The sequence below is a fragment of the Vanacampus margaritifer genome, chromosome 16 (assembly GCF_051991255.1).
Source record: "Vanacampus margaritifer isolate UIUO_Vmar chromosome 16, RoL_Vmar_1.0, whole genome shotgun sequence".
NCBI classification, from domain to species: domain Eukaryota; kingdom Metazoa; phylum Chordata; class Actinopteri; order Syngnathiformes; family Syngnathidae; genus Vanacampus; species Vanacampus margaritifer.
In genome coordinates this window covers 788738-801332 of record NC_135447.1, presented here as the reverse complement: position 1 = coordinate 801332, position 12595 = coordinate 788738, and the positions used below count along the sequence as shown (strand labels likewise).

General features: G+C 43.4%; 1 protein-coding gene across 10 annotated transcripts in view; it reads left to right on the top strand.

The window, feature by feature from the left end:
* Nucleotides 1-12595, top strand: part of nbeaa (neurobeachin a) — a 69244-nt gene that overhangs the window by 54616 nt on the left and 2033 nt on the right. For 6 of the 10 annotated variants that reach the window (XM_077547302.1, XM_077547298.1, XM_077547305.1 and 3 more), the window contains 22 exons: nucleotides 1140-1204; nucleotides 1432-1540; nucleotides 2155-2321; nucleotides 2543-2667; nucleotides 2752-2901; nucleotides 3263-3399; nucleotides 3471-3588; nucleotides 4803-4905; nucleotides 4985-5100; nucleotides 5375-5487; nucleotides 6278-6418; nucleotides 6591-6710; nucleotides 6771-6923; nucleotides 7020-7184; nucleotides 7257-7346; nucleotides 8137-8329; nucleotides 9786-9857; nucleotides 9934-10089; nucleotides 10154-10324; nucleotides 10394-10495; nucleotides 12140-12336; nucleotides 12438-12589. In XM_077547302.1, the coding sequence (XP_077403428.1) occupies nucleotides 1140-1204; nucleotides 1432-1540; nucleotides 2155-2321; nucleotides 2543-2667; nucleotides 2752-2901; nucleotides 3263-3399; nucleotides 3471-3588; nucleotides 4803-4905; nucleotides 4985-5100; nucleotides 5375-5487; nucleotides 6278-6418; nucleotides 6591-6710; nucleotides 6771-6923; nucleotides 7020-7184; nucleotides 7257-7346; nucleotides 8137-8329; nucleotides 9786-9857; nucleotides 9934-10089; nucleotides 10154-10324; nucleotides 10394-10495; nucleotides 12140-12336; nucleotides 12438-12589 (2915 nt within the window). Of the gene's footprint in view, nucleotides 1-1139; nucleotides 1205-1431; nucleotides 1541-2154; nucleotides 2322-2542; nucleotides 2668-2751; nucleotides 2902-3262; nucleotides 3400-3470; nucleotides 3589-4802; nucleotides 4906-4984; nucleotides 5101-5374; nucleotides 5488-6277; nucleotides 6419-6590; nucleotides 6711-6770; nucleotides 6924-7019; nucleotides 7347-8136; nucleotides 8330-9785; nucleotides 9858-9933; nucleotides 10090-10153; nucleotides 10325-10393; nucleotides 10496-12139; nucleotides 12337-12437; nucleotides 12590-12595 lie in introns of all 10 variants that reach the window. The other 4 variants (XM_077547301.1, XM_077547300.1, XM_077547299.1 and 1 more) reach the window with 2 other exon arrangements.

Sequence of the window (12595 nt, the reverse complement as noted above, 5' to 3'; positions counted from 1 at the left end):
ACTTTTTATCTTTAAAAATATATATACGGCTTTTTCAGGGGGTCAAATTCTCGAGAAATAGGATTTTTATTTTTGGGGGAGCATTCTCTAAAATATCTAGTTTGTTTTTTTCTCCAGAGAAGTGGATTTTTTTTTCTGGAAATAATCACTGTTGATCTTTTTCTTTCATCACTTTTGATTCTGAAAAATCATAATTTCCTGGGATATTTTAATCTAATCTCTTTTAATTAAAAAAAATATATAAAACAATCTTGAAAAATTACCATTGACTTTTCTGGTGAAAAATATGATTTTTATTCTGGCAATACATTTTTGTTAGTACTTTTACCTTTAAAAATATGTATATTATATAAAAACAATCACTTTTGATAAATAAAAAGTCTCTTCTGGGGGGAAATGTAAGAAAATATGACGAATGTGAAATATGATTTCAACTTTTTTTTTCCTGTATAAATGCTGTTTTTAGCTAGAAAACAATTTTTTTTTTTTAAATGTGTAACTGAAATAGAATTTTAAAATGCAAAAGAATGGCACTAATTTGAAATGTGCAATTTCCTGACGACTTTCACTATAATGTCATTCATTGTAATATGTTTTTTAAACATAATGACTATAAATAATTCCGCGTTGTGACGTTAAACAACAATCATTCTAACAATGTACTGATTTTAAAAGAAACTTACCCCACATTCATTTTGCTCTTTTTCTTCTTCCAAAAAAAGCTGACTTTAGCCTTCCAATTCTTCTCTTTAAGTTTTCTATGTTCTTGTCTGGAGCGCCATCTCGGTTGTGGTCCACCAGGGAGCTTCTGGTTCTGCCTTTCAGCTTCCTCCTCCTCATCTCCTGCCCCTCCTCCCCCGTGTAGTATTACCCGGGCGGGCTCCGGCCTTCCCGCCATTAGAGGCCCAGGAGAGGAAACCCGAGCCCAGATATCGATCGCGTAACGGGAGACGCTTTTTGCTCATGTGTCCTTGGAGGCCCTAAAAGCTCCATTAGCATGCAGCTAATGTGCAGCACTCATAGCTTCGAGCAACTCGCTGCTCTCTGCAAAAAAAAAAAAAAGCAGCGCTAGTTTGTCTTCTTCTTGAATATGAAAACAAACAACAACAAAATGTAATAAAGTGTTTTTTGTGTTTTAGGAATGGCAGAATTCCATCCAGAAAAACGCAGGACTGGCTTTCATTGAACTTATCAATGAAGGAAGGTAACTACATTCATTGTCACGCACACATTTAGTGTGATTTATTTATAATAATGTATAGATTTGCTCTTTTTTTTTTTTTTTATAAATGACATTGACGCTTTTTTCAATAGTTTTTTAACTGCGCCGTTCGACTCCTCCATAACTGGGAAGTCCCCAATCCATGTGTGAGTTTGAGGCGTGTGTGTATTGCAGTCTGTGCACGTGCGTGTGTGTGTGTGTGTTGCCAGACTGCTGTGTCACGCCATGAAGGATCACATCGTGCGCGTAGCCAATGAGGCCGAGTTCATCTTGAACCGCCAACGGGCCGAAGATGTGCACAAGCACGCTGAGTTTGAGGTACGTGCGGCGGTGCCACCGTTTTTTTATCTTGAAAAATATGCCCTTTTCTGGAAATGTTGACTTTTTGCTGGAATAAAATACTGCTGGTTATTTTTATCATTTACAAAAATCTAGAAAAAAAAGTCCTTTTTTTTATCTTAGAAAATATAACTTTATTTATAATCTCACAAATGACTTTTTCCAGGAAAAAAAACTTGCAAAATATGACTTTTCGGGAAAACTGACTTTTTCTGCACATGCTTTTTGTCTTAAGGAAATATAACCTTTTCTATTAAAACAACAACAACAAAACTCTTTTAATATCACAAATAACCTTTTCTAGAAAAAAGGCTCTAATCTCGCAAGATGTGACTTTTCTGGAACAAATCTAATTTCATTTGGAAAAGTATGTTTTTTCCTGCATGTGCTTTTAAGCATAATAACTTATTGTAGAAAAATCTGTTCATCTCACAAACAACTTTTTTAGAAGAAAAAAAACCGTTTAATCTTGCAACACAAATCTTTTCTGAAAAAAAATCATTTCATTTGTAAAAGCAACTCTTTGTGCAGTTGCGAATGCCGGAGCGTTGAAATGATTCCAACCCGAACGTTTCCACGAAATGCTTTTGCAGTCGAACTGCGCCCAGTACGCGGCCGACCGTCGCGAGGAAGAGAAGATGTGCGACCACCTGATCAGCGCCGCCAAGCACCGAGACCACGTGACCGCCAACCAGCTGAAGCAAAAGATCCTCAACATCCTGACCAACAAGCACGGCGCTTGGGGCACCATGTCGCAGAGGTCAGCCGGCACGTTGCAGTCAGCGCTGTGAAGCAGCATGTGGCTCGTGAGCCAAGGGTGTTTTTTTGCGCTGTTCTGTTTGCCGTCACGAGGTGGCTCCATGATTAGCGCAAGTAGAAAAAGATCTCTGAATATCACGAGCGTTCAATCCGTTTTTACCATCAGGCCTCTTTTCTGTTCTGACATTTATCGCCTCCTCCTTTTGCGTGTGTCCGCTTTAGCCAATTGCACGACTTCTGGCGTCTTGACTACTGGGAGGACGACTTGCGCAGGAGACGGAGATTTGTGAGGAACGCCTTCGGGTCCACGCATGCCGACGTGGCGCTCAAATGTCTCGACGACTACGGTCAGTTTCAAAGATTTTCGATTTTTTTACCTGGGAAAGGTTGCAACAATGTCCAACAACGCTTCACATCGTCTCCAATAAAAGGCACAGAGGAAGAAGAGGAAGGCGTCAAGTCCAAGAAGACCTTCCGCAGCCAGTCGGTGGTTGCGCAGAACCCGGAGGCCGAGTTGATGCTGGAGGGCGACGACGACGCCGTCAGCCTGCTGCAGGAGAAAGAGATCGACAACCTCGCGGGTAAGACAAAACGGCCGCCGCCGCCGCGTGTGCGCTCGCTCGCTAGCGGCGCCCCCTGCTGACCGAAGTGCCTTTTATTTCTAGCGCCGTTCCGACCGCGACTTTTTACTTCCAAAGGCAAGTTGCGCTGGCTTCAAGTGTTAGCAGGCTAACAACAGAACAGATGATGATCAATAACACAATCATATTTAACTCGATTAATCACACGGCATTTTTACAGAATCGTTTTTTCCAGAGAAAAAGCCTAACAAATGAGTTTTTTCGCTGAAAACTCACAACAAATGTCAGCGATGCTAATCAACAAGCAAACTCCAACTTAGCTTTGACTCCAACGTAACTTTTGTGACATCGCCCCCTGTAGGACCGGTTGTTCTGAGCACGCCGGCCCAGCTGGTGGCGCCGGTGGTGGTGGCCCGCGGAACACTTTCCATCACCACCACGGAGATCTACTTCGAGGTGGACGAGGATGACCCCGCCTTCAAGAAGGCTGACGCCAAGGTGAGGACGCACGGACACAAGCCGCGTGGCACACACCTTGCGGCGCCGCAATATTCTCATTTGGGTCGCAGGTCCTGGCCTACTCGGAGGGTCTACACGGCAAGTGGATGTTCAGCGAGATCCGAGCCGTGTTTTCCAGACGCTACCTGCTACACAACACCGGTCTGGAGGTCTTCATGGCCAACAGAAGTAAGATTGCAGACTGAAAGGCACATTTTAGGTCATTTCCAAGATTTTGGACAATTCAGACAGTTTCTCTTAGCAACATGAAATTTGGTAGGCGTGTCTACCATGAGTAGAACCTCATGAAAGTCTCAAGAACTCACGCTGCAAAATAAACAGGAAGCCTGTCATTTTGGTTTTAAGCATTTTGGCCATTTTGGAGCACGATGGTCAAGTAGGATTCACCGATCGTTTTAAAAATTCAGCCCTCAAAGCCAGTTTTCTCTTAACAACATGAAATTTGGTAGACCCACAAAAAAAGTCTCAAGAAGCCATACGTGTCAAAATGAGTGCGTTCATTTTGAGTTCATTTAAAGTTCTTTTAACGCCACAGATTTTTTGAACGCGCGATTAATGGCCACCCCTCGCTTGGGAAGCCTGGACTGGGGGAATTCCAGTCGCAATGCAGCAGACACGTCCACGACAAAATTGAGCAATAATACATTTAATAATAATGCTTATATTTGTGGAGCCTGGCGTCAAGTTGTATTTTAGAATTTAAAAAATGTGTAGGATTTCACAAGTTACTTCATGTTAAAGATGAGGTAGCTCTTAATATGAAAAGAAAAATGCACACTAATGTCTTACAAATGCAGTTATGCCATCTAGTGGCAGAAAAATGACCAACAGAAATCAATATCACACTTGTTTTTTACAGTACAGTACATCTTTTTAATTTTAACTTAATTTTATGAATTATTATGAAATTATTGTTTTTCTATTTTTCAAATTTTGTGTTAACAGGAGTATGAAAACTTTATTGTACATTTAGAACCATTCTAAAATTTGCGATTAATCGCGAGTTAGCCGATGTAGCCATGACACCACTAGTGGAAAGACGCCGCAAGTCTTCTATTTTGGTTTGAATCGGACATTTTAGAGTCAATTTGGCCATTTTGGAACATGCTGGCAAATTTTTTTTGAAACGGTCATTTTGGTACACTAAATTTGGTAGACATGTCTTCCATGAGTATAACCACAAAAAAAGTCCAAGTACTAAACAGGAAGTCGGCCATCTTGGATTCTAGGGTCAATTTTGCCATGATTAGTATGCTAGACAGATGGATGACACTCGTAATTTGATTCAGTTTTATTTCAAAATTTTCGTTGCCATGTTGGAAAACACTTTAAAAATATCGTCGGTGTGATGAATTAATTCCGATGGTCTCCTTCCTCGTCAGCATCGGTGATGTTCAACTTTCCCGACCAGGCCACGGTCAAGCGGGTGGTCTACAGCCTCCCGCGGGTTGGCGTCGGAACGAGCTACGGTCTGCCTCAAGCCAGGTTGGTGCGGGGCTGCCAATCTTCTCGGCCGATCGTCTTTCGAGCGCTGACGTGCGTTCGCGTGTACGTGTGCGTGCAGGCGCATCTCGTTGGCGACGCCGCGTCAGCTCTTCAAGTCGTCCAACATGACTCAGCGTTGGCAGCGGAGGGAGATCTCCAACTTTGAGTACCTCATGTTCCTCAACACCATCGCAGGTGAGCGCGGCGACCTTGCATACCGTTTCCAAAGAAAATTTTTGCTTTTAGAAACTAAGTCAAAGAATCTTCAATTCTAGCATACTTTTTTTTTCCCCCGTGAAGTCCGAAGTCGTGATGGCAGCTTGCATACAGAACATGTTTTCATAAAGACCTTGACTAAATCTTGCATTCTTTTGAATAAGTCGAAAATGAAAGTTAAAAGTTCACACAATCCTTCAATGTGTTTTTGGAAACTTTCTAATGAGCCTCACGTGGTGATGTCGTTCCGCAGGGAGGACGTACAACGACCTGAACCAGTACCCGGTCTTCCCTTGGGTGCTGACCAACTACGACTCAGAGGAGCTGGATCTCACGTTGCCCGGCAACTTCCGAGACCTTTCCAAGGTTGAGCGCGTTTGCGCCTTTCGCGCTCTTATGTCACGGCGGGCAACGCGTTAGCTGTGAAAAGTCAAAACGTCCTGTTGGACTAAAAGACTGAAGATGTTATTAGCAAAAAGCCATTTGTGTGAAAAAAACTTGTTGGAATGTTGCAGCAGCCATTTTAAGCTCATTTTGCTCTTTTTTTTTAGGGGTTGTTTTTGTTTTTGTCTGAGAGGAACCAAATTGGAAGCAGACACTAAAATGCATAAAGTTTTCATTATTGTGTGGGAAGAACATGCCAACAAAATTTGATGACTTGCCATGAAGCAGAAAATCTGTTTTCCTTTAGGAATAAAAAAAAAAAAAAAAGGTAGGCGTGGCTACTAGGGCTGTGCAATTAATCGAAATTCATTTACAAAATCAGCATAATTGTCAAAAAAAAGAATTATAATTCAATAATTTTGAGTTGTGTACATTTGTACCTTATTTAATTTTTAAAGTAACAAATTTAATAAATGTTTCATCTAAAAGGAACTTGAATAATTATAGTATTCCAAAGAATTTTATGTCTTAATATTTTTTGCGTTGCAATATTTTCTTGTTTTGAAGCAAAAAATAAATGATCATCCTAATAGTGCCAAAATAATCGTTTCCTTCGTAACGGAGCAGCTCAAGTGGCGGCCTTGACAAGACCCACAAAAAAAGTCTTAAGAAGCCTTGCCCAAAAACATATGCAAAGGGCGCCCTCTACTGGCCAAGAAACATACTGACTCCTGTTTTTTATTTTTTTTCAACCCTTTCTGGTTTCCTGCAGCCCATCGGCGCTCTGAACCCCAAGCGGGCTGCATTCTACGCCGAGCGTTACGAGACGTGGGACGACGACTCTGTGCCGCCGGACCACTACGCCACACTCTACTCCACCGCGCACTCCACCCTCATGTGGATGCTCAGAATAGTGAGTGACAGTTTTAGCTGCCGTGAAATTCTCTCACTTGACACTAAACTGATTTTAACTTGACAGCCAAAATGTGGACCAATTAAGAAGACCTCAATATTTCCACTTTAGAGGGATTTTAAGTCTGGCTTGAGTCGAATCAAGTAGAACCAAACTGTGTTTCCGTCCACAGGAGCCCTTCACCACCTTCTTCCTCAACGCCAACGACGGCAAGTTTGACCACGCCGACCGAACCTTCTCAGGCATCGGCCGTTCGTGGAGGAACTGCCAGCGGGATACGGCAGATGTGACGGTAAGGCGGCCCGTCGAGGCGTCCAGCCCTCAGATCTCCCCCCTTAACGCCATTTTGCAGGAGCTGATACCGGAGTTCTACTACCTGCCTGAGATGTTCGTCAACAGCAACGAGTACGAGCTGGGCGTGCGTGACGACGGGCTGCCCGTCTGTGACGTGGAGCTGCCCGTCTGGGCCAAGAAGCCAGAAGACTTTGTGCGCATCAACCGTATGGTGAGGCAGCCTTTCTAGTGGACGTGGCGCAACACGTGGCGCAACACGTGGCGCCGCGCTGGCGTCTGAAAGCGTTGCTCCCCGCTGCCCGTCTAGGCGCTGGAGAGCGAGTTCGTGTCGTGCCAGCTGCACCAATGGATCGACCTGATCTTCGGATACAAGCAGCGGGGACCCGAGGCCGTGCGGGCGCTCAACGTCTTCAACTTCCTGTCCTACGAGGGCGCCATCAACCTGGACAATCTGGACGCGGTGCAGCGGGAGGTCAGCGGAGCGCTCGCCGCAACCCGTCGAGGCTCGGACCTGTTCCCGATTGACGCTTGTGTGTCCGCGCAGGTGATGGAGGCGCAGATTCAGGCGTGCGGGCAGATCCCGTCCCAGCTGCTCATTGAGCCGCACCCGCCTCGATCGTCCGCCATGCACTTGGTGAGGCACGGCGACCGATCGCACACGTTGCCTGTCTATCATCACTGCCATTGGCCAAGAGTTTCTTAACTGGCTAGACAGGCCTGTTAAATACAGACACGCAAGTCTGTCTGTGAAATTTCATTTGTTTACGCAGGTTTGAAGTGGAGTTCTTGTAGGCTGAAATGTATGGAGGAGCAAAACTGATTAAAAAAAAAAAATTGATAAATAAATGAATGAATAAAAGGGAAAATAAAAAAAAATTAATACAAAAAATGTATATAAATGAAAATAAAAACAAAGAAATATATTTAGTGTACATCCATAAATAAAATTAAGAATAAATACAAAAATAAAAAACAAGATTCTAAAAATAAATGTAGAAATAAATACAAAAATAAATATATAAATAGAATTAAATATCAATGCAGACGCTCTGTCAGGACAGAATGTTGTTCAAATGAGGAGGCGGTCCTGAGCGTGCCGTTTGCATTTCCAACCGTTTTTACTTTCACTTCCATTTACAGTATTTATTCAATCATTCATTTATTTCTAATTTTGGCGGTTTTGGTCCTCATAGAAACGTGGACATTTTTAGACAGATTTGTTACTGTTTAGCCTCTTCGCTTCCTCCATGTCGACCCGATCCCTCGTTCCTTGGTGTGACCCTGCCGTGACCCTCGTCTCCCACTAATCTTGCCTTTTTCCCGCCCCTCCTTCCCTCCCTGGTTCTGTCTCTTCCTCCATTTCCCACCCCTCCTCGTCCTCCTCCTCTTCCTCTTCCTGGCTCTCTCTCTGTCTGTCTCACCAGTGTTTCCTTCCTCAGAGTCCTCTGATGTTTAAGGATCAGATGCAGCAGGACGTGATCATGGTGCTCAAGTTCCCGTCCAACTCTCCCGTCACGCACGTGGCCGCCAACACGCTGCCTCACCTCAGCATCCCCGCCGCCGTCACCGTTACGTGCAGCCGCCTCTTCGCCGTCAACCGCTGGCACAACACCGTCGGTTAGTCTGTCTGTCCGTCCGTCCGTCTGTCTGTCTGTCTGTCTGTCTGTCTGTCTGTCTGTCTGCACCGGATTTGCAGATCGACTCTTATGTATCGGCAGTTTTAGAGGAGACAAATATATTCTTGAATTGTGTCGTTTAATTGTAGATGAGCCAAATTGCAGCCTTCAGGATGTACCAAATATTGTTTGTGAGCCATTTAATGTTTTATTTTATTTTTTTTTTTTTAATGATTCTTGTTTCTAGTTTTTCTCAATTTTTTTTTGATTCATATCATTCTAGATTCGGCAACTGTCCCCATTTTGGTCTTGAATTGTATTGCTCCCTGCTTGATAAGCCAAAGGTCGTTCTTGAATCAAATCGCATGGTTCTAGATGAGCCAAATATGCCAAATATTGTTCTTGAAGGGGTTTGCGTCATTCTAGAGGAAATGATATCGCTGTGGGTGAGCCACGTATCTCAAATGTTGGTCTTGAAAGGAATCAGGGTGTTCTAGATGAGCTGCTCACTGTATCATTCTAGATGAGCCAAACATCATTCTTTAATGGCACCATATCTTTCTAGAGGAGTCGTTTAATGTATTTGAATGAAATGATTTGCTTCTAGATGAGCCAAATATCTTAAATTTCATTCTTGATTGACTTCATTTTCGATTTGGCAGCTGTCACACTTTTGCTCTTGAATCGTTGAATCGTTTCCTGCCCGATAAGTCAAATGTCATTCTTGAGTCAAATGATATTGTTCTTGATTAGCCAAAATATTATTCTTAGTCATTCTAGATGAGTGTTTTTAGAAAGAATGTTTATTGTTCTAGACGAGTCAAGTATTCCAAATATTGGTCTTGAAAGGAATCGGCCTGTTTTAGATGAGCAGTTTATTGTTCTTCAATGAAGTTCTATCATTCTCGATAAGCCAAATATCTTAAATTTCATTCTTGATTCACTTCATTTTAGATTTGGCAACTGTCACACTTTTGCTCTTGAATCGTTGAATCGTTTCCTGCCCGATGAGTCAAATGATATTGTTCTTGATTAGCCAAAATATTATTCTTAGTCATTCTAGATGAGTGTTTTTAGAAAGAATTTTTATTGTTCCAGACGAGTCAAGTATTCCAAATATTGGTCTTGAAAGGAATCGGCCTGTTTTAGATGAGCAGTTTATTGTTCTTCAATGAAGTTCTATCATTCTCGATAAGCCAAATATTGGTCTTGAATGAAGTGGAAGGTTTTAGGTGGGCTCTCATTTTTGCTTGATATTGTATGATTCTAGATTAGGCAAACATTCTTCTTCGTTGTCGTTAAGGCAGATATTGTTCTGGGGCAAAATCTTATCTTTCGTGATGAACCCGATTTCACTTTCGAATCATATCGTGTCATTCCGCATCATCGAGCTGTTGTTCTAGACAGGAATAACGAATGTCTTATTGTTGAAGTGCATTTTGTTGGACTTCCTCCAGGCCTGCGAGGCGCCCCGGGATATTCCCTGGAACAGGCTCACCATCTTCCCATTGAGATGGACCCTCTCATAGGTCACTTTGCTTCCTGTATTCAGCCAATCAAATATCAGCAGGGACGTCAACAAAGTTTGTGCGTTGTTGTGTCCAGCCAACAACTCCGGTACCAACAAGCGCCAGATCACGGATCTGGTGGACCAGAGCATCCAGATCAACACGCACTGCTTCGTGGTGACGGCCGACAACCGCTACATCCTGGTGTGCGGCTTCTGGGACAAGAGCTTCCGGGTCTACTCCACTGAGACCGGTACGACCCGGCGGGCCGCTTCTGCTTGTGGGCCGCCTTTTTAAACACTCAACGCCCCCCACAGGGAAGCTGACCCAGATCGTCTTCGGCCACTGGGACGTGGTGACGTGTCTGGCCCGCTCCGAGTCTTACATCGGGGGAGATTGCTACATCGTGTCGGGTTCCAGGGACGCCACTCTTCTTCTGTGGTACTGGAGCGGGCGGCATCATATTATCGGGGACAACCCCAACAACAGTGAGTGCCGGACTTTTGACGCAAAGGATCTCGACGAGAAATCAACACTTTGTCACATCTGAACTGCAGGCGACTATCCCGCCCCGCGCGCCGTCCTGACGGGACACGACCACGAGGTGGTGTGCGTGTCCGTCTGCGCCGAGCTGGGATTGGTCATCAGCGGGGCCAAAGGTAAATCAAATGTTGTTGGCTTCTGGACAATCTGCCATTTAGAAATATTGTTCTTGAATCTAAAAAAAAATCGAGATCAGTGGTTCTCAAATGGCGGAACGCGAAGGCACTCCAAGAGGGTTATGGGAGATATTAAAATAGATTTCAAAAGTATGTATAAGAAATATTTCAGAAAAAATATACTCATTCAGTATATATTCAGTAGGGTCATCAATTTCAGGGTCCTAAAAACCCAGCATCCATGCCTGAATGGTTCGACCCAACTTGTCATGTAGCACTTAGGATCACCTGTCAATCACTTGAAAACTTTATTTAAAAAATGATTTCTTTTTGAGAACTGAGCCCAAAGAAGACACCTAATGCTGATAATCATTTTTATGTGCACAAATCTTTATTTGTAATTAAATTGAATGATTTTTTCTTCTTTTTTTTACTTATATCTTTTTATTTCCAAATAGTTCAAGAGACCACATAAATAAAAAGAGAGTTCCAAAGTAAAGGAAAAAAAAAAAATCTGACGACGATGACACAGCAGCTTTTAAATCTTTTAGAAATGCTTTGCACTGGTTCGAGGATACTTGGCTGAAAAAATGTTCCACGGGTTCTACTAGGTTGAGAACCTCTGATCTAGATAAAAGCGTTCTTAAATTTTTTTTTATCATTCTGCATCAGCTACATATTGTTCCAAACTCAAATCGTATCATTGAAGTTGAGTCCAATTTTCTTGAATCTTATTGTAGAGTTCTGCATTTGTCAAATATCGTTCTTGAATCGTATTCTTCTACATGAACTAAATAGCATTTTTGATTTGTGTCATAGCGATCCAGATGAAATGAATATCCCGACTAAATCTCATCGTGTCGCTCTAAATGAGCGCACAAAGAATACATTCCAGAATCTTACTGCTAGCTAAATATCATTTTAAAAACCTATCGTGTGGCTCTCCCAAAATTTGAGAATCTGCGCTATTGTCAGGGATGTGATTTTTCCGCTAATTCGCGGAATTCCGCTTTTTTTTTATCCCCCCCCCCAAAAAAAAATTCCGATTTTTATTTTTTTTTTATTTTTTTTTTTTTTATTATTTTTTTTTTTTTTTGTAGTTCATTGTGTATGCACATGACTCCGACAGATAACATCTTCTGCTATAACAAAGACATTTGTGGTATGCTCTAATATGAGTTACTTTTCATTTGGTCATGATACAATTATTTGTTCATGAAATTTGAACTCTTCAACATTATTTATGTGTTAACTTAGTAATCACATGAGTTAGATATGATGATATTCTCAGTGATAGTTTTTAAAAGCAAAGGCAGGCCTGGACCTAGCTGGGTGCCGGCGGCCTCCAGACCCCCGGCTAAATTTTCAGATAATTTCACTTTGGTCAAATCACATCCCTGTATTGCACTTGGAATGAAACGCGACATTCTAAATGAAGCAAAATAGCAATCTCGGAGCAAAATGTATCCTACTCGATAACCGCATCGTCATCATTCAATTTGAATCGCATCGTATCCTTCCATCTCGCGAAGTCTTACGGCGTCTACGTTAAAAAAGCGTAAACGCCGCCGTCTTGAAGAAGTGAGTGGTCGTCGCCACGCGAGCCTCTGATTGCGTGTCGACGTGTGTCCCGCGGCTCCCTAGAGGGTCCCTGCCTGGTGCACACCATCACGGGGGACCTCCTGAGGGCCCTCGAGGGTAGCGAGCTGTGCCAGCAGCCTCGCCTGATCTCGGTGTCCAGCGAGGGCCACTGCATCATCTACTACGAGCGAGGACGCTTCTGCAACTTCAGCATCAACGGCAAACTGCTGGCCCACATGGAAGTCAACGACTCCACGCGGGTGAGGCTCGCCGCCGCCACGCACCCTGCGACAATTCAATCGCATACGGTCGTAGATGGCGGCCTTTAACCTCCCGACTCCTCCCTTGCGTCCCACGCCAGGCCATCCTGCTGAGCAGCGACGGGCAAAACCTGGTGACGGGCGGCGACAACGGCGTGGTGGAGGTGTGGCAGGCCTGCGATTTCAAGCAGCTCTACATTTACCCGGGATGCGACGCCGGCATCCGCGCCATGGACCTGTCGCACGACCAGAGGTAACC